A 20,503-nucleotide genomic window follows, 5' to 3' on the forward strand; every position below is an offset into this window, starting at 1 on the left:
GCAATCTGGAACCGGAAGTTTGCTATTGCAAAACTACGAACCCCTTGGTTCAATCTGGGACACTCTAGCCACTCCCTCTCTATGGTTTCTGTAGCCTAGTTATTTTCTATCTTCTGGCACGTAAGACTTAAGGGGAAAAAAGAATGTCTTTCTCTATGGTTCAGCGCGACAGATAGAGTGGCCGCGCGGTGTATGCTGGGAAAGGCCGAGTCTTCCGCTTCCTTCTCCGGGGCCGCCATCTTGGTTTCCTTCCCGGAGAGGCTGGGGCGTCTGTGGCCGTCGAAGGCGATGAAGCCCATTACGCTTGCGGCGCGGTCCCTCTCGGTGAGTGAGGCCGACCGGGGGGTGGGGAGGACGGGAGGCGAAGGGAAGGAGCCGCCTGGGCAGGCGTCGGCGAGCTGGAGGGGACGCAGCGGCCCTTCCCCAGGCACGGAAGCGACCTTGACTTGGGCCTTCCAAGGGGGCAAGACGGGAAGGTGAATCGGGGCGCTGCTTCTCTCTCCGGCCTCTGCTGCTTCTCCTCAGCCCGGCGTGTGGGTGAGGACGGCGGCGGAGCGGCGGGGGCTAGAGCAGCTCCTTCCATGGGGAGGCTGAAGGTCACCCCCGGCGCCCTGCGTCGGCCTGTCTCTGGAGGCCAAGCACAGCCTGAAAGGGTTAACCTGGACCGCTTCAGACGCCAAGTAGTTGCGTGCATAATGAAATGTTTTTCCCTCCAGGGAAACAAGAGAGAAATCGCTGTATGTAGGAAAATAGCATGTCAGGGAGAAGGTGATGCTGGAACCCTGGTGTGCTAGTTTTCTATGTGCAGGGATTTCACTTTTATTAGGGTGCAGTACTATGCATGTACTGTGCAGTACTGTACTGCAGTACTGTGCTTTTTATACTGTATTTTGTATTTGTGGTTTTAACCTGTTGGTGGTTTTATTATGGTTTTAATTTTTGTGAACTGCCCAGAGAGCTTCGGCTATTGGGCGGTATAGAAATGTAATAAATAAATAAATTAATAAAGCATGTTTCAACAGAAGAAAGACCAAGAACTCCCAGCATGCCCCAGCCAGTCATGCTGTATGTAGGAAAACATGATGTCAGGGAGAAAGTTATGCCAGAACTCTGGTGTGCTAGGACAAGGGTTGGTTAGCCTTTGTGATGTTCAAGGCCTTTTAACATTATTTATAAAGACATTTATATTCTGCCCTATAAAGGGCCTCGAGGGCAGTTTACAAAAACTAAAAGCTCATTGCACTTAAATCAGAGAGCACTAAAATAAGTCAAGGTAAAACAAATAAAACATTTCCCTATTCGCTGCTGAATGTGCCTGTCAAATGGCTTGCCATGGTGGAGGAAAGACACACTCAATCCATGGGAGGGAAAAGAAGAGCAAGCCCTGATTCTTGAAGTAGTCTGTGTTGTAAAGCTACTAAGATTGTAACAGATAAGGAAAAATAAAAGAATTTCATACATCGAAAAGTGCTGTACAAAAACTCCTCATCTATATGGTTGTAGGTAAGCTTTAACTGTGAATGAAACAAAAGTGATTTGAAGACAAACTTTTCTAATTAAGCTGATAGCTCGTTAATTAGATGCTCTGATGATAATGAAAATGAAATCAAATTTCTTTGGGTTACAATTGTTTGTGCTCTCTTGTTTAGAAGAGGTTTTATTCTCTCAAAACTTTACCTAAACCTGAAGTCTTCGCAGCAGCAAAGGAAGCAAAAGTACAACTTTCTCCCCAGGATCTTGAGGTCAGTCTGAAGTAGAAGTTGTTTTGCAATTTAACATTTGTATTAAATGGAACAGTGTTATTTTTACATGGACTGGTGTCTCCTCTCCTCAATGCAGATTACAAAACTTCCCAATGGCTTAGCGATTGTTTCTCTGGAAAATTATAGTCCAGTTTCAAGGATTGGGGTCTTCATTAAAGCAGGCAGCAGGTATGAGACCACCGCCAATTTGGGAACTTCTCACCTGCTCCGTCTTGCATCTAACCTGGTGCGTTTTCCTCTTTGTCTTAATTCTTTGTATTTAAGTTAAGAAAGCAAAGGTTATTTAGGGCTAGCTTTCTAAAAGTGAAGTTGGGGCTGGGGAATTAGTTTGGGAGGGGAAATGAGTTGGAATTCTGAAAAACCAAATGTTCATGCTATTGCCCAGGTCCTCACATAACACTAAATCATGGTGTGGTTTGTTGAAATCTGACTTGCCATGTCCAAACCCATCTTTGCAAACAAATCATGGTTTGATTACAAATTCCAAACCACAAATAGATGCCATGGTTTTTTGTTGAAGTCTGAGCCCAGACTTACTAAGTCTGTCTTGTTTAAAGCAAGGTTTGATGTGATGTCTGAACCCGGAACTGTGGCTTATCTCTGACTTGTCTACACTGCCGAATGTCCTGAAACAGAGGCACCCAGCAAACGTAGCCAGAAAACGAAACTGCTCTGAAGGCTGGCAAAATGGGCAGGAGAGCAGCAAGCCAGAAATAGGGAAAACGAGAAGTTTGCCTGCAAAACAATTCATGGGTGCAGCAACAAGCCATGGTTAACATAAACCATGATTTAGCGTTATGTACAAAAAATAAAAAGGAGTATTTTTCTGGTTGTCAGTTTTGTGGGGGGGTGGGGAAAGCTTCACAGAAATTCAAGTCAATTTGGATTGGGACCGTAGCACGGTATATATGAATTCTTTTCCCAAAGGTAGATTGCCTGTGGCTAATAGCAGCTTCAGGACAGGATAGTGGTGGTGGGAAAATACAGGTACTCATATATGTGTGTGTCCCACTGTGTGGCTGATAGAAGCTTTGGGTGGAGCAATTTGCATCAGAGTGTTAGTTCACTACCTCCCACCCTGGGTAACCTAAATCCAAATACTTTTAGGAAGAGAAAGATATTGGGAGATCTAATTGGAGATTGCTTGCATTGTGCGGAGTTTGGCCCCAAGTGACATACAAGCTCAAAGCTGTGTTGTTACAAGAACGTTGAGGCACCCATTATGCCAGTGGTGGAGAGCATGTTGTCTTTCAGATGTGCACCTGCTTACAGTCCATGCTGGCCAAGTTTAAAAAAAATGTATGGGCTAGCCGCAGCGGAAGTGCTTGTTTGGAAAATATAACTTTGGGTTTTTCTACAGACGACAAAAGGAACCTCTGCCTACCGGATCACACGTGGTGTTGAAGCCGTTGGGGGCAGCCTAAGGTTTGTAATCCCTTAAAAACTGGCCTGTCTTTAGAAGAATTCTGTGGAAACGGCATCCCCAGGTGTTAGCTTTTTCTGACTTGTGGGTCTAGAGCAGCCATCCCCAACCCGGTGCCTTCCAGGGTTCTTGGACTGCAACTCCCATCAATAGCATGGGCTATTGGACATGCTGGCTGGGTATGGTGGGAGTTGTAGTCCAGCACATCTGGAGAGCACCAGGGTGGGGAAGGTTGGTCAATGGGTATCGCTCTTGGTTAGGTTGTGAAAGGTCCTGTGTTCACATCATCATCATAAATTTATTTCTTACCCGCCTCTCCATTTCTGATCGAGGTGGGGAATAGCACTAAATATAAAATACATAAAACTGTTAAAACATCCTAAAATCATTTCAAAAACATCCTAAAATCACACTGGATAGGCCTGCCGGAAGAGATCAGTCTTAAATGCTGATAGACTGTTAAGTTGACGAGTCTCCTCCGGCAGGCCATTCCACAGTCTGGGAGCAGTAGAAGAGAAGGTCCTCTGGGTAACAGTTGTCAATCTAGTTTTTGCTGACAGAAGTAGATTCTTCCCAGAGGTCCTGAGTGTGCGGGGTGGATTGTACAGGAGAAGACGATCCCGCAGGTAGCCTGGACCCAAACCATGTAGGGCTTTAAAGGTGACAACCAACACTTTATACTTCGCCCGGAAACTAATTGGCAGCCAGTGAACGGGTTTTAAAACTGGTGTTTTAAAAGAAGCCCTGCAGGGTTGGTGGATGGGAGAGGCTGGCACTGCCATTAGACTTATTTGAGGAGTGGGTGTAGCTCAAGGACAGAGTGCCTGAGGTCCTACATTCATTCTTCAGCATCTTCAGACAGACCCCTGCCTGAAATCCCGGAGACCCGCCGACAGTCAGTGTCGACAATACAGAGCTCGCTTCCTATGTTCCATCTCCCTTACTGCACCTGGAGGTGGGTTGTTTCTTGCCCATCTATATATGGGGTGTCCCTGACTTCTCATCACCTTTCACCCTTTTAATTCACCAACCATATTTGTGGGGCCAGGGAGATCCCACGTACACATGGGCACAAAACGGTGTTCAAGGGTTCACATTCTAACAGGGGCAGTGCACAACGCTCGCTCTTGTTACTATATTGGGTTTCTTGTCAATAAATGTAGCATCTTACCAAGCGAAGTTTGTGAATGGGTTGGAGGCTGTACTTGATTTTGAAGGTTCTTTTAGCTAAAGAAAAACGCCTACAATTGTCCAGTATGTCATATTATGCTAAACACTTGCACCTCAGCCCCCCCCCCCAAAATTGACTTAATTGGAAGCAAGTTCATTTATTTTAATATCTAGAAGCACATTCCAATTAAGTGTGGTAAGAAATGCGCATTTAAGGAGGTATCTTAATTTAAACATATTTGCAGTAGAGCAGCCTTCCCCAACCTTTTGCACACTAGATAGGTTGGACTACAACTCCCATCATCCATTGGCAGTGCTAGTTGAGGATGATGGGAGTTGCATCTAACACATCTGAAGGACAACAGGTCGTGGAAGGCTGCAGTAGAGTGTTAATAATTCTTTTTAAACTCCCGTTGTATTTGGTATGTAGATTTTTGTTTGCATCTCCTTTGTCTATATAGTTCAGTTGCAAACTCCCTGAAGGCATGGACTCCTATGTCTTGCTTATGTAAAGTGCCAGGTACATTAATTCTGTGAAATAAACAGCAAAGGACAAGCATTAGTGAGCAGTGCTTAACTCTTAGTAGCTTTATATCCGGTAAAACAGTTCAGTGTCACTAATCATTTAATATGTATGTGTGCTAAATTTTCAGATAGGAGACACTGTATTTAAAAATAGAAAGGTTCTTTATGCTCTCTCTGTCTGAATCCTGTTGTGGAGTTGCCAGTAAGCTCATACGACCTTCTGAAAAAATGTACCCCTTTCTTTTGTTCTTTAGTGTGACTTCTACCCGAGAGAACACGATTTATTCCGTTGAATGCCCACGCGATTATATGTAAGCTTCTAGATGTGTAGCAAATCAGTTTTCAACGTGTTCTGTAAGCATTCCGATTGATAAACGTATAGAATGTTAATGCACCAGTTTTGTTGTTTTGTTCATGCTCTTTTAATTCATTAACTCATTAAAGCAGAGAGGAGTTGTGCTGAATTGGCACACACACACACCCCAAGTCCTGCTGTGGTACCTTAAAAGAGGGGGTGTACAAGGAGGGTGAACACAAAGAGAGAATGGTCTCCTGATGCTGTAAACAAATGTGTCGAAGAAAAGCCCGATGCGTTTCAGCCTCTGGCTTTTTATTAGGCCTTCTTCAAGGATCTGTAACAATACATGTATAAAATATGAATGAGACAACTCCGAACTAAAAAAAAGAAGAAGTTACGACTAGAAAAGCACATTGCAAGCACAGCCTGTGCATACATGTAACCAATAAAGCAATTTCAGTACTACATATAAATACTTTATAGGGCACTTTGCAAGTCAGGCCTGTGCATATATTTAAATAGTATAAAACCGTTAAAATCTTACGTACTTGTAAATAATTTCTGCAGACGTTGTTATAACAGATTGTCTTGGGTTTATACACTGGCGACTAGATGGGATGTGCTGAAGGGTGTGATTTTTTTTTTTATACTGTTAGACATTTTTTTTCTTTTGAGTTTCATGGTAACATTCAAAGAAACTCAAACAAGGGAGTGAATTGGAGCATCCAGTGGGGGAGACAGAGCTCATTCACAACGGCCTAGCTGTAGTTTGCTGAGATGTCTGACCCAGGCCTAGTGGAAAATTGAAGTGCTTTGAACACTATATAAATGCTGAGTGTTTTTAAAGATGCACAGGAACTAAAAGTGGTACAAGGCTAAAAGCAGACAGAAAGGGGAAGGGGGAAGGTGAAACTTGAGGAAATAATTCAAAGGTAAAGCTAGATGGATGATAGAAGGCATCACTACTTGAAACTGTTAAGATTTGTTTTTCAATCTAGAGACAAAAACCTCATTTCTGATAAACCCTTGTGTAGAAACAATTATGAGAAGCAGCCTGAGAACTGAGTGACACGCTACAGTGAGCCTAGGCTGATCCTGGTCAGCGACTGCTGTGCCTTTAGTACATCTGTGTGCAGAAGTTATTTTCCTGACGATCAGATGATGATCTTCAGGGAGAAAAACACACATGTGAATTCTGCCCTTGTTTATTATCTCGCACTACCCCTTTCCCTTCCCCGCCTTCCGTCTTTAGGTCATCAACTGCTTGAAGTAGAGTACGTATCTGGTTTCCTTTTCTGAAAACTGTACCGCATATCTTGATGTTAGATCACAATTAAGTTCTGTTCTCGGAAGGAATATCGTCAAACCTTGAAGTATTTCGCTGTTAATCCTCTTGCCTTTAAATATTATGTTCTAAGGTTGAGCATTTTGGTCCTTGTCTTGATCTCTGTTGGTCTGAGCCTTACCTTTCCCCTTTGTTTAATTCATTCAGTGATACTGTCCTGGAGTATTTAATAAACGTCACTACCGCTCCAGAATTCAGGACCTGGGAGGTATCTGCCGCCAATCCCCGTTTAAGCCTTGACAAGGCCATTGCCTATCAAAACCCTCAAGTTGGTAAGTGCTCCTAAGCCACAAGTCTTTGCTTTCTCCCACCTTCTTTTCTCTCTCCCCTTCCTCTTGGCCCAGTAGGTTGTACGGGGCAGAGCAGATGGTCCTGGGCACGGGTCTGCTCCAGTTACTTGCAAAGGGCTTTTGAAATTAGGACAAGGGCCCCAGGTTGCCCACCCCACTTGAAGACGAAATGTACAAATTTAATTGAATGGTTTAGCTGTCCTGTGGATGGATGTCACAGCGGTTTTTCCCTGGTGGGGCGAGAAAGCTTTTTCCCTGGTGGGTCCTCAAAGAAATTGTTTTTAATTAATGATGCTGGATGTTGTATAGCCAGCTAAGGATGCACAAGAATCTTGTTTCTGTTTGCGAATGCGACCAGGAGCATCATTCTTGCTACCTCCAGTATCCGAGGCAGTAAGCCTGTGTGCACCAGTTGCTGGGGAACATGGGTTTGAGGGTGCTGTCCTGCTTTGTTGGTCCCTGGTCGACAGCTGGTTGGCCACTGTGTGAACGGAGTGCTGGACTAGATGGACCCTCTGTCTGATCCAGCAGGGCAATTCTTATGGTCTTAACTTCCCGAGCTTGTGTCTGTGTTCGAAAACACACGCTTGTGCAACTCTGCACTTCCAGAAATGCCCAATTCCTCTCCAACCTCATTTTCACACTTCAGCCTAAGAAGGGGTGTGTGCATTTGCCTTGCGGGCTTAGAAAAGTATACGGGTTTTTTTTTCATGTTAGAAAATGAACGCTTTTCCTGTTGGGGAGGGAAAGAGACACGTTCAGGAGCAAGAATGAGGCAAGGCAAACATCGAGGTAGGAAACAGAGAACTTGGTCAGGATCAGGCATCGCTCGTTCCCCCGCCTCCGTTGCCCAACGCTTGCTGTGACGTGGGGCCTTCGGACGCGCTGTTTCGTGAACTGCCTTCCCCTGTGCCAAGCGGTATTTCAGGAGCAGTTACTTTAAAATAAACGTGGAGGGCTGCTGTTCAAAGCAAACAGCATTTTGTGGGTTTCCTTAAAATCCCAGTAGGCCCACAGCAGGGCTTAGATATTCCTAAAAAATAACCCTTTAATTGCCAGCCAATATCTATGGCCTAGCAAACGGTTCTGCATATATCCTCAAACAGAGCTAAGAGAGTGTTCCTGCTCTTTTCCCAATGGATCCTGTATACATGATCCACGTGGGCAAGGAGCATTCGGTTCCTGCAGTATATTGCTTGGGTACAAATTCCTTCGAGCCGTTTCTAGAGAGAAAACAACACCACCACCAGAACATTCTCCCATTGTTTTATATTTAGGCCTTCTAGAAAACTTGCATGCAGCAGCTTATCGGAATGCTCTTGCCAACTCCTTATACTGTCCAGACTACAGGGTTGGAAAGATTACATCAGAGCAGGTAAGAACCTGAATAGCACTAAAAGAAAGCATTCCCCCCCCCCCCCTATATTTGTGTCCTGTCCTTCCTCTGAGATGCTCATAATAATCATTGGTTTTCAAACAGTTCCAGGAAACAATTCGGTGCCTTGGCAGCTTATAAGGGACAATCACTGCTCTGTCAAGAGTAGAAATATTTGTCTAGATGGACACAGTCTGACCTGATATTAGTCAGCTTTCTATATTCCTTTGGTTTGCCTTTGCCCTGCAAATCACAATTGAAAACCAAGGCTTGATCCTGGGTTTTGATCCTAGTTTGGGCAAACTGCAGTTCACCCTCTTTGGATGTAACTTAGTTGCAAATCAGGGAAGAACTAAATGCTGTATGTGAGTGTGAGCTGACCCACATTGTTTTTCTCCATGTGACCTGCTGTACGTTTCTTTCAGGACTTAGGCAGCCACCTAGATTCTTAGAAGCTGAATGCAGTGTTAGGGTTGGCTAGAATAAAAAGCTTAGAAACCTCAATTGTGGCAACATTTCTTTACAGCCGCTACGCTAAAAATAACACCACTTAGAATTAACTTGAAAGTTTTCATTTGTAAGGAAGGACGATCTTTCATGAGTGGCAGTGTGGAAGATTTCTTTCTTCCTGGATATATGGGGCCCATCTGGATCTTATCCAACATATCCATCTCATGCATTCAGCCACCGGAGATCAGCTCTTCAAACTTGGAAGGAACTAACAAACCCTCTTGAATCTGGGTTTGATAACTGCACATTGATTAATGGATGGTCCCAAGATGTAGTCATGGCTATTAGCTCAGCTGGCTTTAAAAGGGGATTAGGCAAATTCATGAAGCTCAGTCAACAGCTATTGGCCATGATAGAGAGATGGAACCTCCTGCTCAGAGACCATGTACCCCTGACTACTGGTTTCTGGGGGCAATGCTTGTGGAGGGGTATCGCCTTCCTGTCCTGATGGTGGGTTTCTCAGAGGCATCTCGCTGACCACTGTAGAAGCTGGGCGGTGGACTAGATGGACCTTTAGTCTGATCCAGCAAGGCTCTTGTGTGTTCATAATCAGTTGTGCAGCAGAACTTTTAAAAACATACATTCCCCTTTTCCACAGCTGCAGCATTTTGTACAGAGCAACTTCACAAGTGCCCGAATGGCTCTGGTGGGGCTAGGTAGGTATAGTGACTTCTCTGTCTTACAGCCCTGCTGTGTGTGTTTTTGAACCTGGAGCCCTCATCCCCATAAGCTGACCCAAACGCTGTCTTTCAGGTGTCAGCCACTCTGACTTGAAGCAGGTCGGAGAGCAGTTTCTAAACATCCGCAGCGGGGCTGGCTCAGCTGGGGAGAAGGCCAAGTATCGTGGAGGTAAGTCCGATCTTTTGGCTTCTTTCTTGATGGCACGACGAATTATTAGACTGACAGATGCGCTGGTCCTACCCCCTGATTTCTTGCTCTGGGACCAGTGTTTGGCCTGCAGACCAGCGATACACAAGTCCCAGCCACTGTGTTGTTGCCTCGCTGCATATGCAGGGGCTGCCTTTCACAAAAGAAAGTCCTAGCGCACATTAAGCGGCCTGAACTACCGTCCCTTGTTCCTGTTTGTTTGCTGCATTTTTATCCCAGCCTTCCTCCAAGGAGTTCAGGGTGGTGTAAAGGCTTCACAGCAGCGTAGGAAGATGCCTTATATAACAGCTGGGTTCACACAAATTACAACATGCCAAAGTACGGATTGAATGCAGGTGGTTGTTGAAATGGGGATTGTTGTTCAGTTGCAGCTTGTGTGAACCCGGTCATGCTAACAAATCCCATGAAGATGGGATTTGTTAATCCCATCTTCAAGAAATCCCATGGTTTGTTGTCAGGTTGTGAACTGTGGGTTGTTCATGGTCAACAAACCATGGTTTGTTAGCGCGGCTGGGTTCACGCAACACACAAACACACGATTCAACATACCCACAGTTCACCCCTTGCTCAACACATACTCTGGCCTGTCACGTTGTGTGATCTCAGTAACCATGTCAGATTATTTGTCCATCTAGATCATTATTGGCTGCTGTGGCTGACAGTGGCTCTCCCGGGTCTCAGGTAGTGGAAGGTCTTTCCCATCACTTATTCCATGATCCTTGTAAGTAAGGAGGACATAAGGGACACTGGCGATTGGACCTGGGACCTTCTGCATGCGTAGAAAGATCAGCTGTGGCCCCTTTCCCATTTTAGTCTCAGAATCATCCTGTTAGGTAGGTTAGGCTGAATGTGTGCGACTGGCCGCTCAAATGGATTTCATGGCTGAGCAAGGATTTGTGCAAGTCCAGTCCTTTGCCCTTGCACCACGTGGGCCTCCGGACCCAGCCCCATTGAGTCAGGCAAGTGGCGAATTCTAAAGTTGCTGTAGTATTTCAAGATGCAGAGTAGCACAACTTTTCTTGGCCCCTTTGAAAATCCTCTTATTTATTTATATCTGTCTATCTCTACAGCCTTTCTAGGCAATCGAGGTGATTTACAGAAAGTCCAAAACATTTTTTTAAAATCCCATTGAAAAGATAGTATTAAAAACCGTAACAGCCATTTTAAAAGCCAAGTTAAAAATGCATCTTGATTTATTTTATTATGAACAAATATGTTTAATTTAAATAAATACGCCCCTAGCATACTTTATGGCAGGGACATTAGCTGTTCGCCGAGGGTCTTCTTGGTGTCTTCCAGAAATGGTACGATCATGAATAACACACTAGTTTTTCAAACTGTGTTCCAGGGAAACTTGGGCATTCCTTGGAAGCTTGTCAAGAGTTCCTCAATGATAAGGCTCAGGATCCTGGTCAAACTTCCCTGAAAGACATCACTATTGCAGAGGAGTGCTGAGTGTGGTTTTTTAGGGTATACCTCCTGTTCCCATGGGGTTCCCGTGAGACAAGTGCCCCCTTGATCAGAGTGTGTACCAAGAAATGTTTCCCAGAACCCTTTGCAATACATACGGGTTCTATGGCAGATGACCAATTTGATGTCAATGTGGCGTTACACCCCACAAGTCAATTCCAAATGTATGTCTGCGGTTTGTAAGTCTGTGATTTTTAGAATGCTGGCCTGAGTGGGCGGAGTTAGAATGTCTTGGGAGGGGGGAGGAGTGATATATAAGGGAAGGACTGGGGGGATTGGGAGGGACTTTTTAGGCACTCTTAGAGTCTGTAGTGCTCTCTGTGTTTATGGTACTTAAGTTCTGGGAAAGTTCAGAGTCAGTGTAGTGAGTGGTGTCTTTAGAGTGTAGTGTGCATGTAGTGGATGTATATTAACCAATACTGAGAATAAAGAAAGTTCAAGAGTGATTGTGTGAGAAAAAGGAAAGCGCGTATGTGAATGAGTGACAGGGTTGTATGAAAGCTTTCAAAAAGGTTTTTAAATGTTGCTATTTGAAACAAAGCTTATGAACTTTTAAAAATAAATTTTGATTGTTTTGTTTTTAAACTACCACAAAAAGCCCACGTGTCTGTTTGGCATTTATCATCTTAAGTTTACACATATAACACCCACTCTGACAATCATTCACCTAAGCAGATATAACTCACAGCGCATTATTATATATATTAAAAATCCATTCTCCATTTTAAACCCCTTTCTCCACATAGTTTGGAGGAAGGTGGTTTTCATCCCTTGCCTCAGGCGTATCAAGCGGTGGTGCTTAGCTTGAGCAGGGAGTAGCCGTGGCCGGGTCTGGTGTTCAGAGCCTGTGTCGCCCCATAAGAAGTGGTGGCAGCCGTGAGGTCTGGTGTTCAGAGCCTGTGTCATGGCAGTCAACAGTTTGAAAAAAAGCACTAACCTGTTGGTATAAAGATTGTGGATGCATTATACAGCAGCTAGCTTATGACGCCTTTTTTGCCTTTTGCTAAGGCGAAATCCGAGAGCAGAACGGCCAGAGCCTTGTCCATGCAGCCGTAGTAGCAGAAGGAGCTGCCGGAGGAAGTGCAGAAGCAAACGCATTTAGTGTCCTTCAGCATGTTCTTGCGGCTGGGCCTCTTGTTAAGAGAGGAAGCAGAGTTACCAGTAAGCTCATCCAGGGTGTTGCGAAGGCAACTCCGCTACCTTTTGATGTAAGTACTTGGACTTGCTTCCGTTACTTTACCAAGGGGAAAGAAAGCAGGCGGAAACTATGTGCCGTTTATATCCTTGGAAAGGATTGTGTGTGGCATGTGCCCTTTGGGGCTGTCACACAACCCAGTAATCCACATAACCCCAGTGCTTAAGCCAAAAAAACCTTAAGCACATGGTTTAAGATGCTTTCTCGAACAAGCCACCTTGTTGTCGGCTGTGTTCAGACAACACACTAACCCACAGCTCAACAAACAACCCACAGTTCAAAACAACCACCAGGTGTGGGCTAGCGTGTGGTGCGAACTGTCCTTTTTACAGGTATGTGGCAGACCGCAGTGGGAACATCTCATGCACTGTCTTGTGTAAGACCTCCTGTGGTAGAAGCTCCCAGTGGAATGTGTTACTGGTTTCTAGTAAGGATGAAATCGTTAATTGATTAATCAGAGGGTCTTTCTATACTGTCCGCAGGTTTTTAAAAATTGTTTTTAAAAGCTGTTACAGCAAAAACAGGTGGCAAAATGCCGCTTCAGAAGCGGCATCCCCCCTTCCCTCAGAAGAGGCATCCCCCCTTACCTCAGAAGAGGCATCCCCCTTCCCTCAGAAGAGGCATCCCCTCTTACCTCAGAAGAGGCATCCCCCTTCCCTCAGAAGAGGCATCCCCCCTTACCTCAGAAGAGGCATCCCCCTTCCCTCAGAAGAGGCATCCCCCTTCCCTCAGAAGAGGCATCCCCCCTTACCTCAGAAGAGGCATCCCCCCTTACCTCAGAAGAGGCATCCCCCCTTACCTCAGAAGAGGCATCCCCCTTCCCTCAGAAGAGGCATCCCCCCTTACCTCAGAAGAGGCATCCCCCTTCCCTCAGAAGAGGCATCCCCCTTCCCTCAGAAGAGGCATCCCCCCTTACCTCAGAAGAGGCATCCCCCCTTACCTCAGAAGAGGCATCCCCCCTTACCTCAGAAGAGGCATCCCCCTTCCCTCAGAAGAGGCATCCCCCCTTACCTCAGAAGAGGCATCCCCCTTCCCTCAGAAGAGGCATCCCCCTTCCCTCAGAAGAGGCATCCCCCTTCCCTCAGAAGAGGCATCCCCCCTTACCTCAGAAGAGGCATCCCCCCTTACCTCAGAAGAGGCATCCCCCTTCCCTCAGAAGAGGCATCCCCTCTTACCTCAGAAGAGGCATCCCCCCTTCTCTCAGAAGAGGCATCCCCCCTTCTCTCAGAAGAGGCATTCCCTCATGTCAACAGGAATGCCTCTTCTGAGGTAATGCTTGCTACAAGACAGATGTGCCTTTTTAACTTCAGAATTGTTTTATGCAAACAGAGCTGCCTCCCGGTTTTCGAGGACCCTTGGGTATCAGCTGCTATTGCTCCACACACCCCTGTCTCATTTATTTATTTATATTATAGCATTTTTATCCCGCCTTTTAGCCAAAAAAGGCTCTCAGGGTGGCTCATCCTTGCTACCACTCGCTTCCTTGACAAGCAGAGGGCCAGTGAGCAAGTAGCCCAGGGCATCTCTTGCTCTTCCTTTTCACCATCTCTGTTGTCTGGGCGGGAGCTAGAGGAAGGTGAAAAACCAGGCTGCAGTGCTGAAAAGAAGGAGCAACTCCAGCGATACCTTTTCAGTGTGGCCTGCTAGAGTGTGGGCTCTTGGCGTATGCCTGACCATACCTACCCTTGAAGCTGGTCCTATATGCAGATCTATGTATATTTAATCCATCTGTTACCAACTAAAACACATAGGTTTAATCAGTTAAGACTTCGTTCATTAGGCGATGATTTTTGTTCCTAAGCCACCCGTTTGAATCTTGGTCTACCTAAGCTCAGAAGCTTTAAGCGCCAAAAATATTTTAGAGTGAAGAAAAAAAGCTTGTTGAAATGTGCGCACTGAAAATACGTTTCTTTCTCAGGCAGCAGCATTTAACGCAAATTACAGCGATTCTGGACTCTTTGGTGTTTATACCATATCTCAGGCTTCAGATGCCGGGGAGGTAAGCTATTGGTTAATCCTGGTCTACTCAGATTAAGTTAACTAGAAATGCATTCAACCTGCAAGTTTTAATAAGAATTTAGGTTTTCCCCTATAGTTTAATACAGAAATGGTATGTATGTATGTATGTATGTATGTTTGTATTTACCAGGATACCTGAGAGAGCGCCTTCTCCCTTACCATCCTGCCCGATCTCTGAGGTCGTCGAAGGCCGGGCTCCTGGTGGTTCCACGTGGACCTGTGGCCCAACTGGAATCCACCAGGAGAAGAGCCTTTAGTGTAGTGGCCCCTTCTCTGTGGAACTCTCTGCCCCTGGAGGTCAGGCAGGCACCAACACTAGGCTGCTTCCGGCGCTTCCTGAAAACAACTCCTGTCTCTAGAAGCCTTCCCCAACTGACTGGCCACTGTTTTTCTGGCTCCTTTGTTTTAAATTGAACAATTTTAATTTGCTTTTTTAATCTTCTTTCTTTTACTGTTTACCTATGTTCACCGCTCTGGAATCTGGGTTAGTTAATTGGAAAGGGAAAGGAACCTCTCGTGCAAGCACTGAGTCATTACTGACTCTTGGAAGGGACGCCAGCTTTCCTTGACATTTTCTTGGCAGGCCTTATAGCGGGGTGGTTTGCCATTGCCTTCCCCGGCCGTTATTACCTTTCCCCCAGCTAGCTGGGTACTCATTTTACCGACCTCGGGAGGATGGAAGGCTGAGTCGACCCGAGCCGGCTGCCTGAAACCAGCTTCCGCTGGGATCGAACTCAGGCCTTGGGGAGAGTTTCGGCTGCAGAAACTGCTGCTAGGGCTCCCAGAGCGGCTTACAATCAACCCTTCAGGCTTACAATCTAAAAAAATACATGATACACAAAGAAAAGGAGACTCTGTACAGCACCATGTACATTGATGGTGCTATATAAATAAATAAATAAATAAATAATGAGGAGGGAAGAGGTGGGGTACCGCTAAAGTTTCTAGTTAATGTAAGGTATGTTTTAGAAATGTGCTGGTGTTATTGCTGGAGGCCCCAGGATTGCAGCAGTAGTGCTACTGTGCTTGGGATGGGGGTGGGGTGGGTGCTACAATTTCTCCTTGTCTCAGGGCCCCCGTGCCTGCTCATATGTGCCCACTGATGTAGTCCATATTCCTGCCACTGTTTTCTCCCCTTGCAATCAGCTCCAGATTCTTCCCAAACTGGGAACATAAAGTTCATAAAGGAGCCTGTTGGCACACAACAGAGAAATCGGAATCAAAGCATGGATGTTCGGTTGACCGTGGCACAGTTTAGGCTTCTGTGACAAGAGAATATGAACAGACCTGCTTGCAGCCTCACAAAGCCACTCCACCAGCTGCAGAAAGCGGCTCGTGGCTGTCCATGCATAGCTTCCAATTACATCTGAACCAAGCATAGGAGACCAGATCTGTTATCAGTTCACTTAATAAGGATGTTGAAACCTCAAACTTGAAAAGCTGATCCTTAGATTAAGAACATAAGAAGTTCCCTGCTGGATCAGACCAAGGGTCCATCTAGTCCAGGACTGTTCACGCAGTGGCCCACCAGCCATCGGCCAGGGATGAACAAGCAGGACATGGTGCAACAGCACCCTCCCACCCATGTTCCCCAGCAACTGGGGCACACAGGCTTAATGCCTCGAATACTGGAGATAGCACACAACCATCAGGGCTAGTAGCCACTGATAGCCTTTGCCTCCAGGAATTTATCCAACCCCCTTTTAAAGACATCCAGATTGGTGGCCATCACTACATCTTGTGGTAGTGAGTTTCATAATTTAACTACGCGCTGTGTGAAGAAGTTCTTCCTTTTATCTGTCCTGAATCTCCCACCAATCAGCTTCATGGGATGACTCGGGGGGGGGGGGTGTTCTAGTATTTTGAGAGAGGGAGAAAATCTCTCCCTATTCACATTCTCCATACCATGCATAATTTTGTACACCTCTATCATGTCTCCCCTCAGCCTCCTTTTTTCCAAGCTAAACAATCCCAGTTGATGTCACCTTCCCTCATAGGGGAGATGCTCCAGCCCCTTAATCATTTTAGTTGCTCCTTTCTGCACTTTTCCCCACACAGATTCCCACACAAGGAACTACGTTCATTCTAGTTCTGTGATATGGGTAAGGGGGGGTATCTAATAAAATCGCTAGGAATCTTTGCTAGTTGAATGAGTATATAAATAAATGGGAGGTTAATTCTATCAACTGCAATCTGAAGTAAAATTATATATATATTTTAAATCGAGGTAATCAAAGCTGCTTTGAACCAAGTGAAGGCAGTTTCCCAGGGTGGACTTACTGATGCAGAACTCACCAGAGCCAAGTAAGTTACCCTGCCAGGAATATTTTTCTAATAGAATCATGGCCTGTTTTATAGCTGTCCCTCCCCCTCTTTTTTTTTCTTGGCAAACATTCCTGATATTCAGGAATGGTGATGTACAATATAGTCAGTTGCACTTTGAAAAAAAGTTTTGCTATACTAAAGAAAACTCTCAATTTCGTGTATATGTGAAATTTACTAATCAACTAGGATAAATGAGATGGTATTGGGGTATTCATAGAGAAAAACCAATGGAACACTCAAGTGTATTTACACTCAAACCTGTTTACTCTTAGGCTTTAGAAATCCGAAACAAAAAAATCATGATTTCACGAAGTACATGATTATGACATTTTCTTTGGGGCCTGTTTTTGCTCCTGATGAACGCGTGAAGCTGCATCTTTTCAGGTGACCCGGGCCAGATTTGCCTTGTTTGGAGAATGTCTTGTGGCTTTCCCATGACATCATTGATGGGGTTTTTAAAGGAATAAACATCCTGTGATGGGATTACAAACAAACAAAAAAAGCTTGTCAAAGCTCATAGACAATACTAGTAAATATGCTCCATATCATTCTGTTCATACCGATTATAGGCTGGGAATTAACCTAAACCAGTGGTTCCCAAAGTGGGCGGTACTGCCCCCTAGGGGGTGGTGGGATTGCATAGGGGGGCATTAAGAGACAAGGGGGCGGCAGGGGGGTGTCCGAGGTGGTCTTTTCCGAGAAGCGCCTCTCCAGAAGGTCTTAAAACCCAAGGACATTTTTATGGGAGAAGGTAGTTTGGTCCCAAGCCATATAGGGGGAGAATCCACACATGTATTAATACTGTTTAAGAAGAGTCCTTTTAATGGTGAATTGAAATGTTTCAAAAGCACCAAAAACGCTAATGAAGAGACATACCTTGCTTGGTGTGCCCCGCCACGCCGGCTGCAAAACAGAGACGTTCGCTCTCTTTTCCCTCCCTCCCTCGGCAAGCCTGCGGCGGGTGCTTCGGATTTTGAATAAATATTCAATTAATTGTCACTCTTTTGAATTTTATTGTTATTATCTTCCTTAGTGGGTCGTTGAAAACGGCTATTCTGAATAATGATTTTTATAGGGAAGGGTAGGGGGCACTGGGCATGAGTTTGTGTAACCGAGGGGGCGGCTACCTGAAACAGTTTGGGAACCACTGACCTAAACTAACCATGCTTAGATCTCCCTTTCTGAAGTCTCCATGGCTACTGTGTGATCTGGCCTTCTACTTTTCCATCTTAGCCTCCTGTCCTAAGTTCTTAGTTCTTTCTGTAACCACGTTGCTTTTTCTTTGGGTAGTTTAGAACTTGAAGCTTTGAAATGGATAGCAAATCTGAAATGTTGAATGTTTGCATATCTCAAGTGTATTAAGATCACATTGCTTTTTGTTTTCTCTCCTCCATGTTTTGAGATGTTTCTGTAGTTTCTGGGTTTTTCTTGTGAGGACGAGAAGAGGAGCAGTTATAAAAGGGTTTCAGAGAAACGAATGTTTTGGGAGAAGGAGTGAAGACAACAACTGTAGGAACAGGGGATAGATTCCAGAGGGGAAGCCATATTAAGTGCGTGGCAAAATCAGCAGAGGGTCCTATAGTACCTTAAAGATGAGCAAATACTTGTGGCATAAGCTTTTCATCCTTTCCACCAGGTTCTGTGGAAAGAGACCGGCTGAAGCTGGGACACTTCTGCACAGCTTGAGCTACTTGCCACACAAGTTGGGACTTGAAGCCAAAGTCCAAGTGGCTCAGAAACACAATGGCAAAGTGTGAAATTCTGTCACACTCTTAATGAGGCCAGGGGAAGCTTTTTCCGCACTACGGCGGAGACATTTATTGTGTGCAGCTTGTCTCGGAAGGCAAGCGTCTTCGCGTAATCTGCCATCCTGATGTCTTAAAATCAATGAGAGTGTTTCCATTTCTGTGGGGAAAACCAAACGTGGTAGCTACAGCAGGCCTTAGTCTTTTAAACACACCTTAGAAGTGTCCATCACGTTTATGGATTCTTGAGCCGGCTGCTTTACTCACCACCTCTGCTCAATACCCTTGACAGAAACCAACTGAAAGCAGCTTTCTTGATGTCTGTCGAGTCTTCCGAAGGCTTTCTCGATGAAATTGGCTCTCAGGCACTGGCGTCTGGGGCGTGCACATCGCCGGCCGCTGTGGTTGAGAAGATTGATTCTGTGGCCGCTGCTGACGTTGTGAATGTAAGTCATGTGCCGTAGATTGTGCTACAGCCCTATCGGCAACTGTATTAAACAGAATTATGTCTCCGCATTTAGAAAACAGGAAGGGGGAAACAATTCTGTGGTACTAACGAAATAGACGACCCTGCTTCTTAAGTTAAGCTAGCTTGTCATCGTAGCCATGAAGTTGAGGCTTGGCCCTGGTCTTACCCCTATTTTCGAAGGTGAAGTAAGTAGCTACCAAGGACAGGGCTTTTTTCTGTGGTGGCCCCCATATTCTGCTATATCTGTCAAGCATTTACACTGCTACTTCAAGTAAAAACATTTCTATCCACCCACACTTTTGCTAGCACTTGACTGGCAATTTATTTCTTGGGATTTGGGTGTCCACTGCCCTCAACTGCTGGGTTTCTTATTTTTATCCTTGTTCACTGCGTTGGAGGCCTAGATTTGGTAGAAAGGTGGGGGATACAAATATTTAAATAAACATCATTACTTTCTGCTTTTCTCTAATCATCAGACTTTACGCTACTACAGGTTTTTGATAGCACAAAACCAGGCAGATTTCTGATAGGAAATCATTCTGCTTTGCTGATTCCAAAGCATGTTAGTATCTTAATATCTAAAATTTTGCTTCATCTGCAAACTTTCTGCTTTATTTTTCAGGCTGCAAAGAAGTTTGTCAGTGGAAAGAAGTCGATGGCAGCTAGTGGGGACTTGACAAATGTCCCTTTTGTTGATGAGTTGTGAGAAGCAAAACATAGGAGCAGAAGCTCACAGTGAACTCTAACACAGTTGCATTGAACTGCTTTTTTTCATCCTGTATTTATGTGTCCCTGATGCTCTGAATCTGTAGGTTACACGTCCTAAGCGAAATAAAGCGCAGAGCTCATAATCTTACAGGAGTCCACGTTATCGTTGTGCCTTCTGTACTCTTATGCCGTTAAAGCATTTTCATTGTTCCCTAGCCCAGGTAGTGGCATATGGTATTTAATGTGGAGTTTAGCTGGAGTGAGAACCCTGAGAATTTATGCTTGTATAGTGAACCACTGTGCTCCCCTGGATAGAGGACTGGGTGTGGCCTTGGGGGAGTTGCAGCCTCACAGAATTTTCCTAGTGGATGCCTTTGGAAGGGGAGCAATGATAAACCTATCCTGCCTCCTTATAGGTTCTTATGCTGACAGCTGGTTTGAGCATCATTTTGTGCCTTATCCCATACAATCCTGCCTGTTAAGATTATTGTGGAGGCTCTGCTCCAAATGCCTCCACTGTTCGAGGCTAGGCAGATGGCTGGGGGGAAGACCTTCTCTGTGGTGGCAACTCCAACTGTGGAACACTCTTCCCAGAAACACTTGTTTAGAACCCCCTCTTTTAGCATTTAGGTGGCGATTTAAAACTGCTTCATCTGCCTGGACTTTTTATGAGCATAAAAACATAAGGAGAGCCGTGCTGGGATCAGATCAAGGGTCCATCTAGTCGAGCACTATGTTCACACAGTGGCCAACCAGCTGTCGACCAGGAACCCACAAGCAGGACACGGTGCAACAGCACCCTCCTGCCCATATTCCCCAGCAATTGGTGTATATATACAGTATGCTTACTGCTTCCAACACTGAAGGTAGCACACAGCCATCAGGACTAGTAGCAATTGATAGCCTTCTCCTCCAGGAATTTATCCAACCCACTTTTAAAGCCATCCAAATTGGTGGCTATATCACTATGTCTTGTGGAAGTGAA

The 20,503-nt window shown here is 45.2% G+C and overlaps 1 protein-coding gene across 1 annotated transcript; it reads left to right on the forward strand.

The window, feature by feature from the left end:
- Nucleotides 1-214: 214 nt before the first annotated feature.
- LOC134409997 (cytochrome b-c1 complex subunit 2, mitochondrial) lies at nt 215-19,666 on the forward strand. The gene is made up of 14 exons (XM_063143031.1): nt 215-324; nt 1,650-1,742; nt 1,840-1,989; nt 3,124-3,188; nt 5,136-5,192; nt 6,672-6,796; nt 8,092-8,189; nt 9,298-9,355; nt 9,453-9,548; nt 12,066-12,265; nt 14,171-14,251; nt 16,499-16,575; nt 18,634-18,787; nt 19,433-19,666. Exons 1-14 carry the CDS (start codon nt 289-291, stop codon nt 19,514-19,516), a joined length of 1,374 nt encoding a protein of 457 aa, XP_062999101.1. The 5' UTR covers nt 215-288; the 3' UTR covers nt 19,517-19,666.
- Nucleotides 19,667-20,503: the final 837 nt, after the last annotated feature.

This window comes from Elgaria multicarinata, chromosome 17 (assembly GCF_023053635.1).
Source record: "Elgaria multicarinata webbii isolate HBS135686 ecotype San Diego chromosome 17, rElgMul1.1.pri, whole genome shotgun sequence".
NCBI classification, from domain to species: Eukaryota; Metazoa; Chordata; class Lepidosauria; order Squamata; family Anguidae; genus Elgaria; species Elgaria multicarinata.